General features: G+C 38.9%; 1 protein-coding gene across 6 annotated transcripts in view; it reads left to right on the forward strand.

Annotated features, from left to right (window-relative positions):
- Positions 1-268: 268 nt before the first annotated feature.
- Positions 269-26,440, forward strand: part of myripa (myosin VIIA and Rab interacting protein a) — a 31,837-nt gene continuing 5,665 nt past the window's right edge. For 2 of the 6 annotated variants that reach the window (XM_026149986.1, XM_026149987.1), the window contains exons 1-11: positions 269-498; positions 1,347-1,517; positions 10,014-10,235; positions 13,439-13,575; positions 17,625-17,705; positions 19,343-19,440; positions 21,759-21,839; positions 21,991-22,137; positions 22,709-22,835; positions 23,361-23,896; positions 24,181-26,226. In XM_026149986.1, the coding sequence (XP_026005771.1) occupies positions 1,408-1,517; positions 10,014-10,235; positions 13,439-13,575; positions 17,625-17,705; positions 19,343-19,440; positions 21,759-21,839; positions 21,991-22,137; positions 22,709-22,835; positions 23,361-23,896; positions 24,181-26,226 (3,585 nt within the window). In that variant the 5' untranslated portion in view covers positions 269-498; positions 1,347-1,407. The other 4 variants (XM_026149988.1, XM_026149990.1, XM_026149991.1 and 1 more) reach the window with 4 other exon arrangements.

Genomic DNA, 26,440 nt, shown 5'->3' on the forward strand with positions numbered 1-26,440 from the left:
TGATTCTGCCGCAAGTCCCGTGGAATTTAGACTCATTAAACACTGTTAACAGCACGTGTTACTGAAGCGATTTAAGAATAATATCGTGACAGAGTGTTTGCAAAGCATCAAGATATGACTCCAAGACTATTGTTCATTTACGATTGAACACAGTCAGAACCTAAGGGTTTTATTATAATCCATGTCCTCTTAATAAGTGATATAAACAAGCTTTCATCACTTCCACTTCACCTTGGCAAGCGGAGAAACGCTCGGATAGACCCTAATCAGGATTTATCCTGCTTTTCTCTCAGAAACCAGGCCTTGCTGCGCAGATCAGGCTGGAAACACTTTTTCCCCCTCAATCTTTCATACGAAAAAAACAAAACAAAAAAACGATGAAACAAAAAGACTCACTGGATTATAATAAGCGTTTGGCTTCGTCTTACTGATAATTCTTTCTAGAAGTAAACGGAGTTCAGCTTTAAAGGTGTTTCTCTATTTCAGCCACAGATTCTGGTAAGTTGTTGTAATCAAACTATGACTTTATCACCTTCAGCCTGAATGAAAACTATTAACTTGCATGTTCGCATTTTTGTTCGTGTTCGTATTTTCCGTTAAAATCGGTACTATTTGCTTCACATTCCAGTAAAATACTTGTGATTGTGAGAGTTACGGTTATTTATTAGTTTCACGTCCGCATTCAAGAACAAAAACAAAAGTAAGCTGCAGCTTCAGGTCTGAGGGAAAGAAAAGAGATTTCTTCTACAGGAAGTGTCAGTAGCTCTGATTTTTCTTGTTAATGCTGCAAGTTACGTCAGAGTACTAGATTACAAGTTTACACAAAACCCAGTGAAGTATAATTAATTATAAAAATGTATCAAAGGTGAGTAAAAGTACTTTTATTGTAATAAATTAGTCCCTAGGAGTGATATGTGACATGCTGAGAATTAAAAAGAAGCCTGAATGGAAAACATGTTAGCTGGATCTGATTCACTCTCTCCAAAGAGTCTCAGCATGTATTTTAGGAATCATGTCTTAATTAAAGACCCAAGAGAAAAAAATAATGACTCCTTGAACATCAGGCTCAAACATGTTTGATTAACAGTAGTTTAATGTTTGTGTTTTATAATCATACCATGTTTTTAAGAGTAAAATCACATACTTAGAACTCGTAACTATAGCTGTAAAGTACTATAAAGTAGTGAAGTACTCCTTCTTTAGTGAATATATTTATTTTTCCTCCCCCAGTTTGCACTAAACCATCCAGCTGTAAACTCAGGTATTCTGGGAACTTTGTCACTGTCAGGTGTTTTTGTTTGTATTTTGTGTATTTTATTTGGCCTGACTATTTTTCTCTTTTCCAGATGAAAACAACAAGCTGATTATTCAGTCGGTGAGTTTGAGACAGCTGGTGGGGTGTCAGCCATGGGTCGAAAGCTTGATCTGACAGGACTGACGGACAATGAGGCGGAGCACGTGCTGCAGGTGGTGCAGAGGGACATGAAGCTGCGCAAGACAGAGGAGGAGAGACTCAGGTGAGTTCTGACCTGTAAATGCAGTGGAGCTCCAGGTGTTTTATGTTTAGGAAGTGAACTGTACTGACTTTCCCCCCCATCCTGCTGTTTTTCTATTGCAGCTTGGTTACTCTCACTGCTCATATGAGTGTTTGAAAGTTTTGAACTTCCTTACCTCTGATGAAATCTTATTTCTTTGAGTCTGCTAGTAAATGTGAAACTGCTGAATAATCAGCTTATCACAGCGGTTTATAAAAGTACACTTTTTCTCTTCTTAGTGTTGCAAGAAACATAAACCTAGGATTTATTATTGGAGATATTCTTTTATTTTTGGTTTCAATTTGAGTAGATCTTGGGGTAGACAGAAAGAGGGATTGTGGAAATTAAAATTGTGCAGAGACCATGGAGACGCACTTGTGTGCAGTCCTCCAAAAATTACAAGAATTACAGTCATTTTAATACTTTGCCATTTTCAAAGTCCCAACATTAACTAGACAAACCAACCAAATTTAAACATGAAGTTTATTTTAAATCCTTTGAAATGAATGACTGCTTGATGCCTAGAACTCATGAACATCACAAAATGTTGTTTCCTTCCTTGAGATGCTCTGCTGGGCCTTTACTGCGGCTACCTTTAGATGCTGTTTGTTTGTGGGTTTCTCTGCATCCAGTTTTGTATTTTATTTATTAGTTGAAAAGCCTCCTCTGTTCGATTGAGATCAGGTGACTCACTTGGCCACTGGGAATGGAAACTATATCTCATTTCTTTGCTTTTGCAGTTGCAGCATTTGGCTGAATCTGTGTAGAGAGATCAGCCCTGTACACTTCAGAATTCATATTGCTTCTTCTATCCACAGTCACATCCTCAATAAACACTAATGACCCAGTTCCAACAGTTCCAATGTCATACCATTGCCTCCACTGTGTTTGACAGATATGTTATGTTTCAGATTATAAACTATTTCTACCATGGTGATGAAAATATAAAGTATGGCTATGGAAACAAAATGAAGAACATATAAGTAAGTAAGGCACTGCATAACCAGTATACCTTTAAGGTCTTTCACACCAATTTTCTCAGGCTGCTTTTCTTCAGCACAATTTAATTCGAGGAATTTTTAGACCTTGGTGGAGATTTCCTTTCCCGCCTCTTTGCTCTGAAGTGTGTCCTAAACACAGTAGCCAGGAAGTGAAGCCTTTTTCCGCTGCACTCAGACCAGCTTCCTCCTTCACCCCAACCTCAACACATATAGATACAAAGGCACAATAACGTGGTAAATAGGTGGATTTCATTGCCTGTAGCCTCAGCCTGAGAGTTACACAATAGTGGAAAATGATTTGCCTGTTTAACAAAAAGAGTCCTTGCTGGTCCTGGTGCTTTATTTAGAAAAACACTTACCTCTTACAGCATTACTCCACTGTTTACCAAAATGCTTTCAGTGGACTGAAAACCCATGAGAAGGACCTCACATACAAGATGAACCTAATTGTCAGGATTTCCCTTAGATTTTTATCAGCAAAAGCCCTTTTATTTGGACATCTGGCTTGATTAATTAAGTGTTTATGTGTAGTGTTTGATAATGTAACTTCACAGCTAGATTTTTTTAAAGTATATATTCTTAGGACTATGTCTAGTGTGTGCTTATCAGCCCAGTGTGGTCTATTATAACTTCCCATAAGAACTGTTTATTGTTGTTGCTGTTACCCTCCAGTCTCACTCTGTCCACACACTGAGGACACGAGGTTTCTGCCTGTAGGTCAGACTACGCATATGTTTTGAAAGTATTTCATATTTAATATGAAATGTTTTACTTTATAAGCCACCTACCAGATCAGTTAGCTACATTAGCTACATTCACATAAAAAAAAAAAGCAGATGGATTTATTTTTCAGTACCACATACTGAAGATGAAACAGGGTCCACAGAATTATCTATGAAACACCATAAAATATCTCTGCATCTCTTCAGACGCAGTCTTTGAGGACCAGCAAACAGATTTTCAACCCGTGGTCTTTTCTTTAAACTTTTAATCTATGTTGTTTCAGATTATTTTCTGGTTACATTTTGGAGGTTGAGGAAACAGAGACACCAAAATATTACTGTAAGAAAAATATGCTTTAAAGAAGTGTACTTTAGTATATTAGACGGGCAGGTGGTTGTTACGTACCATACTTTAACTGAGTTATAGAAATAGTGAAAAACTAAACTATACGACTAAAATTTATGACCCTCAGCTTAGGGCTGCTCAATTAATCGAATTTTAATCACGATTACGATCTGGGCTTTCAACGATCATTAAAAATGACTGAGCCGATTATTAGCCCCTCCCTCATGCTTTACTCTCGCGCTGCTCCATGTGGCAAATCAAGCGCACTGCTCTGCATTTCGAACACGCGTCACAACAATTAAGAGGACCCGAGGGAAGCTCGGAAAGCTAAGCAGAAGTTATTTGGAGAGGAGTGGACTGCCGTTGGTTGAAAAGAGAGGTAAAAAAAAAAAACTTAAGTGGTGTGGAAACATTATGGCTTCGCGGAGTCAGACGTGGATCAAGTAGACACAGTGTGTAAACTTTGCTATGGTGTCGTAGCTGCACCACAGAGCAACACTGCAAAGTTCACATTTTTCATTTATTTCTTATATTGCAAACATTTGCACTGTTATCAGTATTTGCACACTATTTTATATTATTTTTTAAAGTCATTATTCAATACATTGTTATTGTTAAACCTTTAAAGCCGGTCAGAGCAGCATGCTCGTTTTGTGTAACTATTTTTAAATCCCTGTAGAACCTGAACGCTAAGCTAGCACAATAAATTTTTTTCCATATGAAACCAGAGGAGTTGTACTTACATCTTATGCCATCATTTGTCCTCGGTCACGGTTTCCTTCCACATATAGCTTTGCAAAAATTGCATAAAAAGAGCTTGCAGGAACAAAAACATAATATTCCAGAAACACGCTTTGCCGATCCGATCAGCTGTTCTTAACACTTCCCACATTGAAAAAGACGTCAACGTGAACTATCGCAAGTGACGTCATTTTTGCGGAAAATGTAGTTTTTTACTTGTAGGCCTTAGAACTCGAATTGCACTGCTGGAAATAGTTTATTTTGATGCACATGCACATTCTTTGCAAATTTGCATCATAGGATTGTTTTTTTGTTTTTCCTGCAGTATATAAAAATTGCTGTATCTCCAAAAATAAAACTATGAAGACACTCAAAAAAAATTTCCTGTTGTTGTAAACTATTTTTTGCAACTTTTTTGTATTTAAAGTTTTGAGGGATAAACCTCTTAAATTTCTCCAAGTAGAAATATATGTAAAAACAAAAACGATTTTCAATTTTTTTGTAGTTTATTGCACTTTTTTGCAATTAATGTAGTTACTATGGACTTAATGCATACACATTTTTAAAATATGGGCTATAACAGTTGTATTGATGTATAGCAACTTGAAATGCTCCCACAAATGGCACTACAGCATGTAAAAAAAAAATATATAAGCTCTGGCGGACGAAATAAATATCGTCAAATAATCGTGATCTCAATTTCAGTGAAAATAATCGTGATTATCATTTTTGCCATAATCGAGCAGCCCTACCTCAGCTGCATATATATTTTCAGTACATTCACCTTAACTTACTTTCCCACCTCCCAAACTCTAACTCTATCTAAGTCTCTGTGACAGTCTAGTCAGAACATAGAACATACGTCTGTGGCCTGAAAACACTGTAGAACTACAGTATCAATCCAATTTTGTGTCCATATTCAAAAATCTGTGTATTTGCTTCACTGTACCGCCATTAATGTTTAAAAAGGCCCATCATCACTATCTGAGGCCACTGAAATGACAACAGTTTCTCTGCTTGAATCATATGTGTAACTGAAAGGGGTTTTTCTGTTAAATCCCCACATGACATGACGAAAAAAGTGATTAGTTGGTGAGCTTTTTACATTCCTTAACTTCAACAAGTGTTGCTAAGCAAAGCGCTTACCACCAGCTAATCTTGTAATTGTTTAGCCGGCATGATTACACATTGTTGACATTGTCTGAGTTCTTTAAAGACAGACATGCTTTTGCCCAAAAGTTAAGTTATTTCTTAGGTCAAAACAATAATAAAGTCAATCTATACTGCAGTTTTTAACAGCTGATAAATGTGGCCAAAGATCTTCACGGCTAATCCCCTCTTTAGCAGAAGTACTTGATACAAAAGGTCACGTACTGCTTTCAGTCATCACACGTATGAGTTTAATCTGTCATGTCATTTCGATTGTTCACTTTTCTGCTTCCTCACTCCCAAACTTGTTACGTGAGCTCTCACTTCATGCATCTTGCTTTTCAATTTCTGCACCGACATCCCTGAGATGAAACCCAGGAGTGTTCATGCATCTGAAACAGCAATCAGAGGGCAGAGATGAAGTTAGGAAAGGAATAGAGATGAGCGAAGAACAGGAGAACACATCTGGATGCTGTTGACTTTCTTTGTGACCTCTGCTGCATGTTTTTCTTATGAAAGGAGAAACTTCTGTGTTAAGATGTTCAGGACTGATTTGGATAACTGAAGTGTCACACATGTATTTTATAACTGATCTGAGATGATGCTATGTGTGATAATAATACTCTTCTGTTTTTCTCAAGAATAACTACTTCATTAGATAATAATAGAAAAGCAAGAAAGACACAAAAAACACAAATAAATACTCCAGATGAGATTTGTTTTTAAAACAGTGTGCTGGGGATTTCTGAAGCTAAATACAGCATCTACTGATTTCACACTTACTTGGGGCTAATACTTAGTTAGACTCCTTTGTGCCCTCAGAACTGCCTCAATTCTTCATGGCATAGAGAGGCAGAAACATTCCTCAGACATTTTGTTCCATATTGACATGACAGCGTCACAGTTGCTGCAGATTTGTAGGTTGCACATCCATAATGCAGATCTCCCATTCTCAATCCAGCAGAGCATCCCAAAGGTGCTCTACTGGATTGACATCTGGTGACTGTGGAGGCACACTCACTGTTCAAGAAACTAGTTTGACATGATTTGAGTTTTGTGACATCGTGTGCGGTCATAAAGGGATCGAAAAGGGACGAAAATACGAGCACAGAAAAAAATATTAGAAGCATTCCTGGTTGTAATTAGTGGTTATTTGAGTTACTATTACTATTACTATCAGCTGAAAGCATACTGGACATTCTCCTCTGACCTCTGGCATCAATGAGGGATTTTCACCCACAGAATTGCTGCTCACTGTTTTTCAAACCTTTCTCTGTAAACCATCGAGAATTTCTGAAATACTCCGACCAGCCAACAACCAGGCCACATTCAAGGACACTTAAATCACCTGTCTTCCTCATTCTGATAATCAGTTTGAACTTCAGTAAGTCATTTGTACATGTCAACATCCTAAATGAACTGAATTGTATCCCAGCTATGATCAGAGACAAGTTAAATGCACATTGCAAAAAAGGTGATTTTGCAAAGCTTTTCTGAGACATGGTTCTCATAACTGAAATGACTGATCAGTAGATGAGAAAATCAGCTATAAATGAGTTTTAATGTTGCCGCATAGATGCTAACATGTAAATAAGCTGCTATTTGTCAGATGTTTTCATGCATCAGCCTAGAAGTTGATGATATATGAGAGATTAGCTGTCCTGGAATTGTGAATAGTGAAAACCTCCGTTCACCAGATACAAAAATCCTAAAACTTAAAACACAGCTGTCCCCTGCTGTTCAGAAGCAGCACAGCAGGCACATTCATTTGGTAAGATACACTGTTTACAGAGAACAACTCATCTTTTTATCTTCTTATGACAAAAGATAACTGATCCCCATTCAAATCTTCAAACACAAGAAAAATAAACTAAGCTCCATTCAGACAAATGCCAGCAGACATTAGTTAGCTTATCACCAAGAAGCAGACTTTATGTGAGGATAACTGCAGCTGACACAGTCTGAGCCTCTTCTTGTTTGTTCTCTTTGAATGACCGAAGCTCAAAAGCTTCTTTCGCTGAGGGTGTGTGAGGATAAAGCTGCAGAGTGCTGCGAAACATTACTGTACATGTCTTATTAGGTCAAAAAAAAGGTCCACAGCTTTTTTTTATGTTGAGTATCATGGGATGCTTTATGTTTCAGGTATGTTTGTGCATGTTTCTTCACTTTCTTGATGTTATTACCTCACAGTCTCTGTCTGAGTCGGGCTGATGCTGTTCTGTCTGGGAGGTATTTATATCATCCACTGAGCTTTAGTAATGGATGTGGTGCTGTAGTGAGGGGCATCCGAGGGAGACTGTAAAGTGTTTATGGTTTTAAAGTTACAAGTTTCATTTAAATATTTGTGGTTAAAATTTTAAAGGACTTCTAAGTCATATAACTCTACAGAGCTGAAGTGATTAGCCAACAGAACCAAAGCTTGCTATCATAATTGTTCTTTTAAAAAAAATAAAATTCATCTTTTTCGTCATCGCTGATGTGACCTTTTACTTGTTACTATTGATTAACAGAGAAATTGACACATTTTTCTACACTAAAAATATTCATTTGTTGTCTGAGTTTTTGCTTTGAGCTTTTGTCACATATAACATCATCATCTTTTCTTTTAAAGAAACCCCTAAGTTTCCATAAATCACATTCTGTAAACGTACTTTAATAAACATTGTCACGTGCAGAATGAGGAATTTATTTTGGTGCTTTGCATTTTGAATTTCACGTCATCAGAAACTGAAATGAAACCAACCTGCATACCTGCAGAAGCAGTTCCTGCCTCTCTCCTCATCTTGTCAGACTCCATCAGTTTCGAGCTGTAATAATTTATAAATGATTCAGTTATGGCTGATGCTCCTGCTGTCATGATGTGAAAATAATGGATTTCTTTCTAGTGCCACCTACACAGTCACACTTTCTATTTGCCTCTCCTGCTTTGCCTTCATTTGTTTGACTAATTTTATATTCCATCATGTTGGAACTCCTGTCAAATCATCTGCTTCTGTCTGTATTTCTTTGCTGGAAAGCTAATGATAAAAGAAATGAATGCTAAATTGTTACACAATTACCCGTGTTTGTTTGCTGTCACATTTACTGAATGTAACAGAAAACAAATAGCTGGCAGTTATTCAGGTCCCTGGCAGAAAGCAACCAGTCTAAAACAAATTTATAACAATGTAAATTCAGATAAATGTGATCTAGTAACACCACAAATGAAGAGAGATGTGCATACCAAGTCCAATTAATTTAGATGAGTAAATAAATAAATAAGTAATTAGATTAATGTGTTTCATTTTAATAAAACAAATAATGAATTTGCGTACAGTTTTAATTCTATTACTTTGACCAGTTTGACCAGAACAGATTTGTTCCTCACAAACGCACAGAAACAGAAACACTGTGCCAATGATGTCAAACAGCAACATTAATTTAACTCAACAACAAAAGAAGCAGACTGCTGTCTTTGTATGGCACTGAAACAGATGGTAAAATGGTAAATGGACTGGTCCTTATATAGTGATGCACTCAAAGCACTTAATGTAAGTGCTGTTTGCAGGTTGTAAATGCAGGCTGCTGTAAGTCTGTTAGTGCTTTGTGTTTGCGAAAGGATTATAAATGCAATCAAACGTGTAAAGTCGAGACGGCATGTTAAAAAAAGTCATATTGAGGCACACAATTACAAAATTACATTACATTAATTAGCATAAATTATTATTGCATTAATCTCCATGGTTTGAGCTCTTCTCACTTCTTTTGCACTTTCATCCAGATTAACCTAAAAAAAGACATCAGGGGTCTCAAATGAACCCCTTTCAGTCCAATGTTACCTGATTTTACATCTCTCTCTTCAAGCCTCAACAAGTTCTCATATATTCATGCCATCATTAACACCATAACTAGTGAAGATACTTGTTCAGTTATTAACATTAGTTAATTATCAGGACAAGCGACTGAATTCATTTGTCTTAGTGAAGATGCACTGAAGACACTGGGCTCTTTGTGTGTGTTTTAACCATGTATTTGTGGTTTAGTCACCACGGCTGTTATTTATTTAATACAGGCTTTCTGGTTAACAATCAGCTCGATAAACATATGAAGCAGCTCCATAATTCTCACCGTATCTATTTATTTTCTGTTTACAAAATGATGAAACAACCTGACCGAATTTTTGAAACCACTTTAATTTCTGCTCCATTTTCATTAAAGGGACGCAGAGGATCAGTGTGCGTTCATCTGTGCACTCTGTGTCCTCATTCACATAATCATCCTATTTGACACAGTAAACCCTGGTCTGGTGCTTTATCCATGTGCAGGAACTTCATATGATCCCTGTGGAATACTATACTTCTTATCTTACTCACTGACACATAAGCATCTTTTTCAAACAGATTTTATACATCTCTCTCTCTCTCTCTCTCTCTCTCTCTCTCTCTCTCTCTCTCTCTCTCTCTCCCCTCTCTCACACACACACACACACACACACACACATTCCTAGTTTCACTATCTCTCTCCCCCCTCCTCCCCACAGCGAGCTGAAGCAGGAGCTGGACGAGGAGGGCAGTCGCTGCCTCCTGCTGTCACGGCAGAGTTGCTTCAACCAGCGCTGCTGCATCCGCTGCTGCTCGCCTTTCACCTTCCTGCTCAACCCCAAACGCCAGTGTCACGACTGCCACTACAATGTCTGCAAGGCCTGCCGGGTGTACAACAAACGGGACAAGACCTGGCTCTGCTCCGCCTGCCAGAAGAGCAGGTAAGGTCAGCGGTGGTGCCTGGAAGTGCTGTGGTGTTTATCTGTGTGTGTGTGTGTGTGTGTGTGTGTGTGTGTGTGTGTGTGTGTGTGTGTGTGTGTGTGTGTGTGTGTGTGTGTGTGTGTGTGTGTGTGTGTGTGCGATATACAAGGAGACTAAGTGAGGATGAGAGGCCGAGAGTGACGTCAAAGGTTATTAAGGTCTTACTCCACTGTTGGAGAGATGGATTTAGCACTTATTACACATAACATAGACACTAAGATACAGTGCAGGATAAAGTCTCCTTTGGCCCCAACATTTGCACTAATGCAAGATGACAGAGGTAGGGAGATGTGCAGCAACATAAAATGGATTTTCAAAGACATTTTCCCAAATTTTCCCTTTAGAGGTCTTTTCTCGAACTCAACTTGTTTGTTTAATGTTACAGAAATCCTGAAACGCTCCATTAAGCATGTGAACTTTAAATCCACACGCTCTACTTCACTTTATTTTTGTGTAATTTTATATTTTTTACAGTTTGCTCAGATTGTAAAGCCTAATGGCTAAAATCGAAAGTGTGTCATAATTAAAATTCCCTTTGTTCATGAAACGCTGACATTTCAGGAGTTGACATTTTCTTTTAAAAGGACGAGGCTGAGCTTGTTATATGTTTTTCTCATTGCTGAGGGGTACAAAGCAAAAAACTAGTTTCTATGACAAATTGAATGCTGTCTTGTAAGGCCTGCTGAAAATGCAGCAATCATGAAAAAGGTCGAGACGTGATAATCGTTCAAATGTGTGGAGAACACATTTCTAGACAGGCTCCTAATCAGAAGTGATTGCATGTAGAAGAAAAAAAATGGAGCCACTATTCTCACCTCTAAACATGCAGGTCTGACCCTCAGACTGTTGGTGTTTGAAAGTTACAGACTGTCAGATTTATGGGGTTTTAGTGGGAATGTATTTCTGCAGCCTCTAGTCAAACTCTGAAGTGACCATGTCCGGTCACGTCTGCTGCACAGGGTCCAAATTAAAAGCCTGTGATTTCTGCTAAATGATTACATTATATACTTCACAATGGCACCTTTTTAAAAGCCTTAATATATTCCAGAAACTTCAAAGACACTGTAGATGTAAATTTTAAATGTGTAAAGCAGTTGCTGGTTTAAATGCCACCCTGTATGCAGTGGATCAGGGTTGTGCTGCTGTCTGACCCAGACATTCAAAATCAATTAAGTAGATAATATGAGAATAGAGAGCCATGACATGCGCTGGTGTCAGGAATCACTGTGATAAGCTTACCTACCTGCCACCTGCCTCCAGATCATTCAATATAGCATCAGCCGTGGGGTCAACGGGGACTGCAGATATCCAGTCATGCATTAAACGATGTATTTAGGTGCTACGTTAACTTTAGTATTTGTCAGAGAACCTAAAGGTAGAACATCCAAATAGACTTAAAATAAAGAAAAAACTGCAGTGTAATAAAAATGTAATAGTGCTTTGTAGATGTACTTCTTTCTTTCCAGTGAGGCATCGTGGCTAGTAGCTGGTAGTTAAAACCTGGCTGCTTAGTCTGCACCAGGAGGCACCTTACAAAGCCTGTAGAAGTGCAGTAATGATGTGTGACATTTTATGTTTTGCATCTGCTTCCTGTCAAAGCACTCGCTGTGTACACACACTTACAACCACTCAGAAATCGGAGGGTACCTCATTAAACATAAACGTGTCATTATACAGTTAATTTAAAAGCAGCAGTGATAGGAATTTCAATCTTAAATGTACTTGAAGATAATGCAGCACGTAACTGAGCTAGACTAACAATATCATGCACACATTGGATCATATACTGGGTCTGTTTACAGCCATGTTTCATATGTTACATACAACAATTTTAGTTATAGTATGCAAGGCTATAAACAGACACTTTTCATAGAGTCAGTCACTATTTGTAAATGTTGTAGTTGAGATACATTTTCTGCACACTTACTCAGATTCTGCAGAGTAACATGTTACTTTCACATTAGTCTAATTCATGTGACCTCACTAACTGATAGGTCTACAGAAATCTTCAAATTCTTCACATTGACTTATTTAAGTAAAACACTGCTGAAATACTGTTCACAGCAGCAGTGTTCTGGGTTTGGGTACATAAACGCCCTTCTGTCTGGGGTTTGCATGACCTTACATGATTGTGTGGGTTTTCTCCAGTTAATATGATACAGTAGGTAAAACAAAGAAAACAGCACAGTGTATCTACGAGATGTGTAACATTAACAGGTTTTGTTTTGGACTGTGGGAGGAAGTCGGAGTAAACCCACGCAGACATGGGCAGAACATTCAAACTCCACACAGAAAGATCCCGGCTAGATTTGAACCCAGGACCTTTTTGCTGTGACGGTGCTAATTACTGCACCACCGGACTGCTCCCAACCGTCTTCACATTTAGATTTATTGGTGGTTCAGACTTTTCACAGTTAACCAAACAGTGATTTCATATCTACAGATTGTTTCTTAACTTTACGTCAGCAAGACTCTGCTAAGTTTGTGTGAAGTGTTTCTGTAATGCTGCCTTCTTGCTGCAGATCAGATAGTGTCACTGTGATTTGTTGACTGTGACTTCTTACCCGTCACAAATGATAACAGCTGCTGTGTTTTTCCAACTCACTTCCAGCTTTAAAAACACTTATTTTTTAGGTAGAGTGTAAGATGAAATCAGTGCGACAATCCTGCTATTTAATCAGCGTTGTCACTGTATTACCCCCCATGACGACCCAACTTCAGTGTAAACCGGCCCGTGTGATTTCATGCTGTCTTGCAAACATCAAAGTGAGACGCTTATGTGTCTCCTGTCTACCTTTTACTAATGATTAAACATCTCCTGCTGAGTCTCTCTCAGCCTCCTGATTTATGAAGTAACTCCAGAGAAGTTTTGGCTATTGATGTGAGAGACATAGTGGAAATGAATCCGCACAGCTGCCAGCAGCTGGTTGTGTTCATCTGTGAGTCAGATGTAGATTGGCACCAGGACTGACTGATGGTTTTGCTTTTTTGTGTTTGACCTGGTTACTGAAATTCTGGTTGAATGTTGCTTGACCAAAACGTGGATAATAACAAATCTGTGGATAATAACAAATGTGAAGAAAACTACATTTCCTTCACATTTGGTAGGGTGATTAGCATAATCTATATTAATCTGTTGTATGTTTGTGTGTTTCTTTCTCAGGTTGTTGAAGACACAGTCACTGGAGTGGTTTTACACTAATGTGAAGAAACGCTTCAAGAGGTTTGGCAGCGCCAAAGTGCTGAAGACTCTTTACAGGAAGCACCTGGCAGAACACAGTGCGCTTTCAGAGCTAACAGGTAAACTACTTCTGCTGCGTTAGATGCTTAAGATTCTCAGTTAGGAAACCGTTCCCAGCTCTTACTTCACTAAAACCTCACATATGATTGGCTCGTTTCATAACAGCTTGCTGTAGGGAGAATCTACTCTGATGAGAAATTAGTGTGCTCGCTCAAAGTTGTCTTGATTTTTGCTGTTTCATATCTCAAAGCAGTGGAGAACATGAACTTGGGAAGAGGGTGAAAGAGGATTAAGCTCTTGGCTTTCATCCCACATTACTCTGGCAAATCACTCAGGCTGTTGCTACACTTCAAGTCTATTAATGTTTGTTTGCTTCTTTCATATCTTCACTCAGCAGGGACTCAGTGCTGCTGTATGTGTGCAGGTTTTATGATCCACTGTTCAAAAGTGTTTACAGACGTAGATGTGAACATGACGGTGCAGTTACAAGCACAGTTTAAGTTAACTCGAATCAGTGGATCACTTTTTAATTTGTTTTCCTCTGTTTTTGGCCTCAGAATTTGTGTAATTTAAAGCTGCAGTGATCAACGTTTTTATATTTATAATCTCTGGTCTTTAATTATTGTTATTAATAGGTGTAATGTGTATTGCCGACAGTAGATGTTCTTTAATTGATGTTAGCGCAGGGCCAGTTATGGTTCTTGTCAGTTTTTCTTTGTAATGTGTGATCCTGAAGCTTGTGTGAGATTTGTGCAGCAATGAAACATTTCCTCTAAAAACCTTTCAGCACATCTCACTGATTCGACAGCTTTGTGGTGGGCTTGAATTTCTGAGGGATGAAAGTCATGCTAGACAGAATCTTTGCACTGCATCAGCAAATCATCTGTGAACAGTGCACCTCGCGCTCCCTGATGACTAATATCAGTGTTGGGTCCAGCTGTTTTGAGACGGCAGCTCTTTAGCCCTTTACTTTTTTAGGGATGGACCTGGTTCTAGATTAGAGGAGTTTGTTCTCAGAGGAATTTGATTCGAAAGATTTTCTTTGAAAAGTTCATTATGAACTTCAAACATTGCAATATCTTTTCCTAAAAGTTTTGTTTTTACACGAGATCTTTCAGTTTTAACCTGTTTCTACTTCAGTGACAGTAAGAAAAAAGGGCTTTGAGCTTTTCTTTAATGAAAGCAAAGTCAGTGTAGAAGAAGCTTTTTGTGTCTTCACAGCTAAATGAGAAGCTGTCACACTGAAAATGTTTTGGTTCAGACACAGAGAGCTTTGAATAAATGTGTTCCTAGTGACATATGCTCAGGCATCTAGGTCTAGTCAGTGACAAAGCACCAGAGCATCTGTGAACCACTGGTTCAGAGTATGATCTGATTGAACCGACAAGGGATTTCAGAGAATTATGTGTGTTGTGTGGAGGAGAGGTCACCTGCTGCAGATAATGCAGAGCTCTGACCCTGGTGGGAGGAGGACTGATGTGGGCTGGCGTTAGGCCGTCGCTCCTCTGATGTATAGCTTTTTTTTATTCTCTGCACACGCACTCTTTTGCACTCTGTTTCTTCCGTTTTTGTACTTTAATGACAGACCGGCACTGAAAACTAAACTCTCCATCCAGTTGCAAAATGCGATCGACTCAGCGTGACTCATGATGTTACTTTGCATATGAATAATGCGTATGACATGAATAGCATCAGAACTAGCGGAGCTGACATTTGAGAACTAAATGCTGTGTGATCCTGAACCTTGTGTGAGATTTGTGCAGCAATGAAACATTTCCCCTCAAGACCTTTCAACACAGTCCACTGATTCAACAAAGCCTGGAGACATTCTCCTCTGAACAGAGATGCAAAGGAACAAAGTGGCCCTGAGGAGCAGAGGAAGTGAGGCGAACTCATATATATGATTTACTCAAGGCTTTGTATAGTACAGACATACAGGCATTTTATTATCATCTAAACTAGTGATTACTGTTGTGATTCATCATTTGAGAATTCTGAAACTAGTTTTTTCCACGAACAGTCAAATCCTGATGATAACTATGATTATAAAATAAATTCATCTACAAATCTTTACAACTGTTGTTGTAATTTTGGTGTGACATCACTTTTTTTTTTTAATTGTTCAGTTTTTTAGTTTGCTGCTGTAAACATGGAGAACAAATGGCATCCTCAGTGTTAAAGATTACTTATATAAGCATACTAACAAGTCAAAAAACATTGTGGGCATAATGATGATTATTAGGATTCTGCTAGCTTTAGCATTTAGCTCTAAGTCCTGCTAGCACGTTAAAGATATCTAAGACTGTAAAATAATAGGTTAGCTTTAGTACTGATTTAATTTTCATTTTAATTCAATTTCAATTAACTTTTATTTACATAGCTCCAAATCAGCCCCAGCAAACAGATGACTACCTATGGCCAAGCACTTAGCAACAGTGGGAAGGAAAAACTCCCTTTAAACAGGAAGAAACCTGGCAGAACTGGGCTAAATCTTCCGCTAGCGGTTGAAAGTGATTAGACGAACACAGAGCAAAACACACCATGGAAGAGAAATTAACAATAACTCTTTGATCAGTTAGCTGTTTAACAAATACTCTTTCAAGAAAATGATAAAAGGATGGTTTGAGATTGGCCTATAATTAGGCCAGTTGACAGCCGGGTCGAGTGATGGCTTTTTAAATGATGGTTTAATATATAATGTGTAGATTAATCATACGATTGAAAAATTAATAATGGTAGGACTTCTCTGAGCAGTTTTGCAGGAATAGGGTCTAAAAGACACGTTGATGGTTTGGAGGAAGTGTATATTGAAGTTAAGTAAATATTAGTAGTACTGAAAGTAGCTGTATATAATAATGAGTCTGTAAGGTGGTTAGAAATGTTTTCTCTCTAATGGTTTCAGTTTTACTTTTGAAGGAATTCATAAATTCATTGGAAGTTGTGGTTAAAGGAATTTATTGGATTTCTGTAAGATCTAAAGGTAGAATAGATGTAGGTTAATGTTATTCAAATCAATGGAATATACTCTGCCATTCATGATACACGGGAGAAGTACTTTCTGCTGCAGAGTTCATATTCTCATGCATGCCTCTGTCAGCTCGCCTTCCCGAGAGATTCATGGCGCCTTCAGGGTTACAGTGACCTCCAGCTGCTGTTCTGGTCATACTTCTAATTGCATGCATCTGTTATGACACAGATGTCTGCAGACATACACGAGGCGTCACTAGAACAAAATCCCTTTTCCTGCAAATAAAACACAAAAAAAAATCCTCAGGTTGTCTCTATTTCAGGATATTTCACATCAAGCTTGTCTCTGGAGTTTTAACCAGTGGAGTAAAGTGCTTGCTTCATTTAAAAAATCTGAACAGTTCATATTACTTAAGTGCTCTTTGGCCTTTTAAATGAATTGAAGTGACCCCGTGTACTCAGCTGTACCCTTGAACCGGGCCCTGCTGTGCACAGATCGGCTGGTAATGCCATGCATGAGGAAACTAATGCACTTATATAACCACAAATGGCTGCATTGTTGCATGAATATTTAAATGATGTGAAAAGAGCTCAGAGCTTAAGAGCTGCAAGGGGAAACTATGTAGAGAGTGACAGAGTGCTCTCTACTGAGCAGTTACCGACATTAAAATCAGATTATGTATTTCAAATATCGGTCAGAGATACTGTTGATAAGTTTGTGTAGTTATATCTGTTTACACCATAGATGTATTACCAGCAAATGTAGTGAGGAAACAAGTAATCAAACCAAGCGAAAAACATGGTAGAGTGTCATTTTTATCAAAACTTACACTTAATAAATCAAAAATTAAGCTCTCATACAGGAAAGAACATCTCACTGGAGACAGCACAGCTGAGGTTTAGGTATTTGCAATGAAAACTGTTCTTGTCATAATAAAATATCAAAATTAATTCTCATAATTGCACAAATGTAGTTTCCATAACGCAATTTAAAAAATGACAGTGACCAAAAAGATGCTCCTTCATCTCTTTAATGCTTCATCTTATTTAAAGGTTATTCCCGTGATCAGGTTCCAGGATAAAAAGGTTAATCCCACGTGGAAGTCTTTTCACGTTCATGTAAACATGTGTGTGTCTGCAGAGGGCAGCGCCTATGAGGAGAGCATCTGCAATGAGGACAGCGTCTGCGGGAGCGACTCAACGTTTTACAGACAAACTGAAGGTGCAGACACATTTAATTATGACTTCACTGATGCTTGATTGTACTGTACACCTGCTGTTGTAATTACACATGCATACACTTGGACTTTCACATATCAAAAGTATGACACTTTGTGGTGGCATAAATGCTTTATTTAATGTACAAAAGTTAGATTTTCCCCAGTTCAGCTTTCTCCCAGTAACTAGCTAAGATAAATGTTAAACTAATTAGTTTCAGTTTTTGTTTGTTAGCAATGAAGTAAAAAAAAAAAGACCTGCCATTCAAGTTTTGCTTACAGTTCTAAATGTAATTGGTTTTAGTTGTATTTCTGGTATTTGTAAAATACTGAAGTGCCAAAGTAACTTTAAGTACAGGGGTCAGTTAACTCATCAGTGAGCCCTTTGGAGCTGTGCGCCTTTAAGTCCCAGCGTAGCTCTGTTTTCCTCAATTTTTGAGGTTGGGCAAGTGCAAATTTAACAATCTGCACCACAATATTATAACATCAACTTTTATATTGAAGATAATAAAGCTGAATTTGGGTTTGCAGGGAAATATTTGCTTTCTTGCGAAGAGTATTAAGATGCACAAAGGTGGATTTTGTTAACTTAACACAGTTCAGATGATTATCTTGTGTTACTCTGCAAGAAACCAATATGTATTGTATTGCAATGTTGGCTTATTTTTTTAGCCCTTCCTGGAGCATCAGTTTTAGGCCTATTAATTTTATGTTTCTTGATTTAATCTCTTATGGAGTGAATTTAATAGCTTAAACAGAGGTGTTATGGTGCTACATGTTTTATTCATTTAGCTCCATGATAATAATGAAGTTCCAGCCAGGCCAGAAATCCAGAAATTTAATGGAAAAACGGCGCTTGGCAACTTTGTGTTTATATACTATAAGAATACAACTCGTTGGCAAACAGATTGAGTCCTGTATTGCAAAGACACCCATTGCAACTGGGTTGGTCTCATTGGTGCAGACAGACCCAGACAGCAAATATTTGCAAACCTTCACCAATATGAGAGTATTTGCAGTCGAATGTGAGAGCTTTTCCATCTTTTACCCAAATCAGTCAGTGAAATGCTCACCATTTATTTGCCATACATCAGATTTGGCTACTCGAACATTTGGCCTTTTTCTCCTGATTGGTCATCCATTTCCTGTTAAAGTGAATTTCAACAAGAAAAAGATATTTCCCAATATCCAGGTCAAACATAATCCTCTCATGATTCCACATGAATCCATATTTGTTCCCATGCTGACTTTCATGTAATGCTTTATAGCAGAAGAATTGAGTAGTTTTATGATCTTAGCTGTAATCTTTTGGCGCAGGTTCCTATTGCATCTCAAACAACCATGTCAGTCTGTTCTCTTCTGTGTCCTGCCTTGCTCTCATTTGTCATCACGCGCATAGTTCACTGCGCTAACAGGATGAGTGACGGCAAACATGAATGAAAAGCTGCTTTGGGCTGGTGGTCATGTCTCAGTCTGCAGAAACTGGGACTGAATGCAGACAGATGCATGTCTTTAAAAGTGAACTGAACTGAAAACTGCTCCTTCTTTATAAAATTTTGCAGAGTAAACAATGTAAACAATTGTTTGATCCAAAAGTCCTTCAAATAACAACAAAACACGTGATTGTTATTTTCGCATTTAGAGCACAGCATGGCAGAGACGCTCACTGTGGCCAGGCGGGTGGCAGAGGAGGCCATAGACGAGGCCATTTCCAAGGCTGAATTTGACACTTCCAATCAGGTTATTCATGTTTTTCCTCTCATACAAATAGTTGCTTATTGTTCGAACCTTTATCGACCCATACAGTCTTCTACTGGAAATGCTACATTATGTTGGAGATTATCCTCAATCTGCACTTTGATAAATAGCCTCTAGAGACCTTACATGAAGTTTCTTTTTAATCTGACTATTCTGTTTTTTTATTTTCTTTCAGTCAGATTAAGTTAAACCATCAGGATTATGCTTCAGTCCAAAACTCAGATGGTTTAATACTACAGTATAAGACAATGGCAGGGCGATTGCTATCTTTGTGTAACACTTCCAGCTCTTCAAAAATCACAGACGCTCAGAAAGATTGGCTTTTCACGATTTATTCCTGCAGAAGACATAAAACACACTCAACAGGTGTCTTCTGATGGTACCAGCAATTGTAGCTCCCTCACAGTGCAAACGTGCGCTGTCTTAACAGACTTACAATTAACCTTTTAGTAAAGAAAAGGTGGAAAATAATAACTTCTCTCATTTTACACTCTGTCATACTGAGCTTGTATACAAAAGAAATCTTATGACTAATAAAATACATTTCACAATCGTATAAAACAGAATAACAGGATAACATAAGTATCACCAACTAAACATTTCCCTCTAGTGGTCAAATTAACAATAGCGCATTACATCTTCACTTGCTTGTGCTTTACAGACAAAATGGCTGTTAACAAGCTCACGTACCTGCAGAAGACATAAAACACACTCAACAGGTGTCTTCTGATGGTACCAGCAATTGTAGCTCCTACAATGTAAAACATCACAAAAAGCACAGAAAAACGGTAAATCCAAACACATTTCCTGCTATGCGCAGCAACCACTAGGGGGCTGACAAAGACTAACTGCCAAAGAGCATAAATACGGCAGAAACACTATTTAACAGCAACCCGCCTTTGTTTCAGTTACACAGAAACTTTCTAACATCAATATGAACCTATATACATCGACATGTACAACTTATGTAACAACATTCACACCAGAAACCATAAAAATGCCAGAGCCTTTCATTACAGGACTTACCCTCACAGTGCAAACGCGCGCTGTGAGGAGCGGAAGCCTTAGCAGCTTCTAAACGTTAGAGTGAGATCCGGTTTCTGGGTTTTCAAAATAAAATACAATAAAAAAAATGATAAAATTCACACTTAAAATGATAATTAAGAACAGGTAAGTGCATGTTTTTCATATGTATTTAGAGGAGGCCATAGACGAGGCCATAGACGAGAAAAGCGCTATATAAATACAGGCCATTTACCATTTCCAAGGCTGAATTTGACACTTCCAATCAGGTTATTCATGTTTTTCCTCTCATACAAATAGTTGCTTATTGTTCGAACCTCTATCGACCCATACAGTCTTCTACTGGAAATGCTACATTATGTTGGAGATTATCCTCAATCTGCACTTTGATAAATAGCCTCTAGAGACCTTACATGAAGTTTATTTTTAATCTGACTATTCTGTTTTTTTATTTTCTTTCAGTCAGATTAAGTTAAACCATCAGGATTATGCTTCAGTCCAAAACTCAGATGGTTTAATACTACAGTATAAGACAATGGCAGGGCGATTGCTATCTTTGCTCATAGCTGTATGTAAAATGTGGCCACTCCATGAAATAACCCGAGGAGGTCATGATGTGAATCCTCGATCTGAATGCTTTTGCTGATGTGTTTTGGCTGAGTGACCCTTGTATGGTTATAACTTGTCAATCACAAGGAGGGACTGCCATGAAACCGCATTCTTTTCTTTTCTAACTTGAATCATAATTTAAAAAATTGTATTCAGTAAGCCTTGAACCCAGTATGTACGACCATAAAGCCATGAGGTTGGGTCGTTAAAGAGGTCATAGCTGAAAGGACATTTTTCCTAAATTTCTTTGTTTCAACCATAGTCAGCACCCCCTGTTGGTCTTTTGAAAGAATGCAGGTTGAAAGTATTTTCTTAAACAAAGTTCATCTAATATCTGCATACCTTTTTAACTCAACTGAAAACGATTTGCTCATTCACATGAAACCCCAGTAACATGCTAGCCTTTAAAATGTTATACTTTTTCATATAGGGGGAATTATTTTGGTTTAATTCATCACTTGACCTTTCTAACTTAGATTTCTGATGCTGCATCTTTAAAAACACAGTTATGTTAGAAAAGATTTACTTCTTACTAATCTCTCAAAGTATGCTAAAGCTTTTGGATGTAGCACAGCAAACATGTATATGTAGTGTATATTCAGAGGAGTAATCAGCTTAGAGTGTTTGTTTGCGGCGATGAATAGCTTTTTTATTTGTGTTTACAACAGGAGAAGCAGAATGAAGCACGCTATCTGCGGGAGCACAGAGGAGAGCTCATTGAGGAACTGGCCAAAACCATTGTGCAAAAAGTAAAAAACATAAGAACAATAATTTAGCATGTGAAGGCCTCTTCAAACCTTCCAGTATTAGAAAGGAGTTAATTATTTAATTTTATTTATTTTTTCATCTGCAGAGTACTGAGCTGTTTGCAGCACTAATCCTAGTCTCTGTTTATGTAAGATCATTAGTAGGAGAAAGACTTTGGCTGAGATGAGAGCAGAATATGATCAAGACTTGGCCCTTGAACGCAACACTGACCTTCATCATCAACATCAGTCCCCCTCTGATCAAGCGTCCAGCTCACAGAAACATCAACCAAGCCTCTGGGTAAAAATAAATAAATCAGAAACACGTTTTGTGATCCAATAACTTTACCTTTGTGAATAATTGGTGGGAAATAACTCAAGTAATGTATTTGTATTTATTCTTAATGAGTAAACCAGTTTGCTTAGAAGACGTTAAAGCTCCAGGAGCACATGTAGTATGAAGAACAAGTTACATTTAAAAATCTCTTTTGTTGGTACCACCCAGGCTGGGTTTTTAAAAAAAAGAATATTTGGTACTTAGAGTCTGTTCTGTGATGATCCTGATGAAGGCCATGGGCCAAAATGAGTTAGTCAAGTAAAAAGGTTGTTCTTCATATGATAAATGTTGCTGGACCTTTAGGTTCTTCTTCACACGCACATCAGAAGCAGCTGAACAGTAAGTCATCAGTTCTTCTTTCACTGAAACAAAGGATGACATGATCATTTCTGTTTCCACATGCTGACCTCTGCTGGTTGAACTATTCAACAAGGAACCTTTATATTATCATCAGTTTATAGAAATAAAAGATCAATTCAAATATCACCAAATTATTTTTTTCTAATTTTGCAATGACTTTTATCTTTTTCCCCAGAGGTCACAATCTGCTTTCTCACTGTTGGACAATGACCTTCCGGGCCTTATAGAAGACTCCCCGCAGACATTACAGAAGGAAGGAGCTGGGTCGGCTTGGAAGAGTGTAGACCGGCTGGATAACGCTGGTAAGATCCTCAAAAACTCAACAAGTATGTTAAACTCACAGTTGTAAATTGGATTATTTTATGTATATTTTTCTCCTCACACTGTTTATGATTGAATGTATTACCATAAAAAGTTGGAACAGGTTCATTACATATGATATACACAACATGCGTGCTCCTGTAACTGGAACAACATGATTTAAGTGACAGGTAAACAATGCTACAGTCTCCCAATTTTAAGGAAAACGGTCCACATTTGCATCAGCATTTAATGCTTTTTTTCATACTTTATCTCTTTTCAAAGTTTTCATACAAACTGGCTTCATATCCAAATTTTCTCTGCCTTGTTGGGGAACTGCTAGCTGTAATGTCACGCTCTCAGTTCTAGTTAAAGGTGTGGTAGGTAATACTTGTGTGGGTGTTTTTGTTGCATCGTTATATGCCTCGTTTGGCACACTGCTCCCTGCTTCTCTGCGTGATATCTGCGTCCTTGTGTGTGTATGTGCATGTCTGTGTAAATGCGTCTATGCGTCGGTGTGTCCGCAGTGCTGAAGAGCCCTGATGGGAACTGGATTGCCCTGCAGAGCGCCCAGCTGTCTCGTCCCAGCCTACTCACTAAAAGGAAGAGCCTGGTCTACAGCGCTTTGGAGAGGGAGTCCGGAGTGGTGTCAGCCTACGAAGGTCTGGGCTCAGACAACGAAAGCAGACCAGAGCCTGACAGCTCCTGGGGTGCCGTCCTCAAGGAGATCCACAGGAAGATGACGGACTCTAACTTTCACCTGCCTGACGCCGGCGACAGCATCCCATCGCCACTAACGGGCGAGCGAGGCAGCCAAGATGGTCTGTTTTCAGACTCTGAGGGGAACTGGAAGCCTAAAAAACCTCTCATGGCTCTCTTAAAGCGGAAGGTGCCGGCAGAGATCATCAGACCTTCGTCATCCCACAGGACAAACATCATCGATGTGAACTTTAACCTGGAGGGAGCAGGAGGGAATCAGGGAGAGACGAAGGTGACAAAAATGAGGAAGTCACGGAAGAGGAGAAAGAGTAAAAAAGAAAAGGTGGCTTCTTCTCCTGTGTCGGTAAGAAAGAAATACAGATGAAAGGACACTGGACTATCCAGCTGAGTCATTCAAGGACCTTTAAACATGCAAAGCTGCCAGCTTTTGCTCTGAAACTTGTCTAATTTCTGCAGTTGTTTGCATGGAGCTATGACGATAAAGAAATGAGATGATTAGTCAGTTAACTGATAAATCAATCAGTCAAGTCTCTGTTTTTCAAGACAACAAACCCACTTCACAAATAATAGCAATGGTAAATATAATAAATTTATATTTTCTAAGTCAAACACTCTTTCTGTTTGCAGGATTTAAATCAAAATGACAACGTCCCACCACATCCTTCTGATGATGTGACCTCTGACACTCTGACGTCTGAAGCCACCACCCCTGAACCGTTTGACTCTGAGGGTAACATCACTGTAAATAAATCCAATCCAGTGGACGAGGAGCTTCAGTTAAGTCTGCAGCAGCAAGCGGCACGAGTTTCTGACTCGACCACAAGAAATGAAAAGCTTGATGAAGACGGAGATGATGGACAGACGAAGAAAAGGACTCAAGAAAGTACGGATGTAGAGGAGGAAGATGAGAGGCTGTGGAAAATGGAGATCGATTTGGATGAAAGGAGAATGGAGGATGAGGAAGAGAAAGAAATGGATGAAGAGATGAAATACAGATTTTACAGGCTTGTTGCACAGTCCAGACTCTCATACTTTTCGTCTACTGAAGATAACCTCGACAGAAGTGAAGGAGAGTGGGAAAGAGAGAACGATGAAGATATGGAGGAGGAAGATAAAGAGCAAGATGAGAAAAAGCCAAAAGGACTGACTTACAAAATATGTCAGTTGGAAAAACAAGTCAGAGCTTCACAGTTCTCATCCACAGAGGACGAGCTGGACAAAGTTGGCATAGAAGAAAAGGAAAAGGGAGAGGAAGAGGACGAGGACGAGGAGGAGCTGGTGGTGAAAGTGTGTAGATTAGTTAATCAAGTCAGTGCCTCCGAGTTTTCATCTACAGAGGACGAGTTGGACAGAGTGAGCAGAGAAGGAGACGAGACGATGGACGAAGAGTCTCTGTGGAAACTGCCAGCAGAGGAAGCAGCACAGCTACGTGATTTGGTCAGTTTAGTGAGGGCTTCTCAGTTTTCTTCCACTGAGGATGAGCTGGATAGAATTGGAGAGAATGAGGGAGAAATGGAGGAGGAGATGAAACAAGGAGAAACTGAGAACAGCATTGAGATGGAAGAGCTTTGGGAGAGAGCAGATAGGGAGAGGACAGAGTCCATTGGAGACCTGGACGTGAACATGTTTGAGTTAATGGCTGATACTGAGAAAACAATGAGAGAGGGCAGGGATGGAAAAGTAATACATGAGGATGCTTTTTACAATCAGATACAAGTCGAGGCTGTCCAGCATGAGGAAAATGAGAGAGCGGAAAATAAAGATTGCACGGTGGAGAGGGTAACAGTGGATGAAACAATAGCCAAGGGGCACTTAGGCGCTGAAAAAGTAGAAGTTTTCAAAGGAAATGAGAGTGAAAACGACTCAGAGAAAAGACAAGAGATTAACTTAAAAACAGGGGTGGAAGCACAGGGAAGCGACTTACAGCAAAAGAATTGGCTTGAGGCAAAGTGGCCCGACCAAGACAGAGAAGACAAGTTTCAGAAAGAAAGCAAAGAAAGCGAGAAAAAGAGGCAATCTTTAGAGGACAGCGATGAAGAATTCGACAGAATAATCAGCAGCATGTTGTTAATGACTTTGGGCGACATGGACGTAGAACCAATAATGGATAATGTCGGAGGAAGAAACAAAGAGCTAAAGGATGAAGATGAAAGCAGTGATCAAGGAGGAGAGAAAGGAGAAAAGGTTGGACAAAGCACAGACGCTTCAGAGGAGACGGGACATCTTTCAAAGGAGTCTCAAAGTCAAAGAGGCCACCAGAGGTCTGAGTCAGAGGTGAGAAAACATCCCGAGGAAAATAGAAGTGAGGAAACTGAAGGAGATATTTCTGCAAAACGGGAGAACACAGACAAGGCAGGCAGAGATGTAAATGAGCAGAAAGAAAGTGAAAAAAGTTTGGTTAAAGAAAAACCTGCAGCTTTGACATTTACCAAGACATTTGAGACAAGTGAAGCTACCATGATGTGTGAAAGAACAGAAGAGGACACGGAGGAAAAAGAGGATGGAAGAGAAAGTCTGGCAGCAGAGCGGCAAGCACTGGAGACATGGGGAGATACTGCAGACATGGAGAAGACAGACATGAAGGAAGTCAAAGACAAAAGTGCAGACATCATGGAAGAAAGCAGCACTTTGTCTCTGCCCGAGGGTTTACTGTCAGCAGAGGAGATTCAGAATGTAAGCACTCAAGCTGTGAGACCATTTCAGAAGCTTTTTTCTGACACTTATTTCCTACTAACGCTCTGCTGGGTAAAGTGAGCCTATGCACCTTAGAACAAAACAAACACACACGTGCACATTTCACCAGTTACAAATGAAAAGGTCAGTTCATAAGAAATAAAACACAGGATTCATTATTTCTATCAGTGCTACAAGATTACACATAATCCTG

The sequence above is a fragment of the Astatotilapia calliptera genome, chromosome 18 (genome assembly GCF_900246225.1).
Source record: "Astatotilapia calliptera chromosome 18, fAstCal1.2, whole genome shotgun sequence".
Lineage (NCBI taxonomy): Eukaryota > Metazoa > Chordata > Actinopteri > Cichliformes > Cichlidae > Astatotilapia > Astatotilapia calliptera.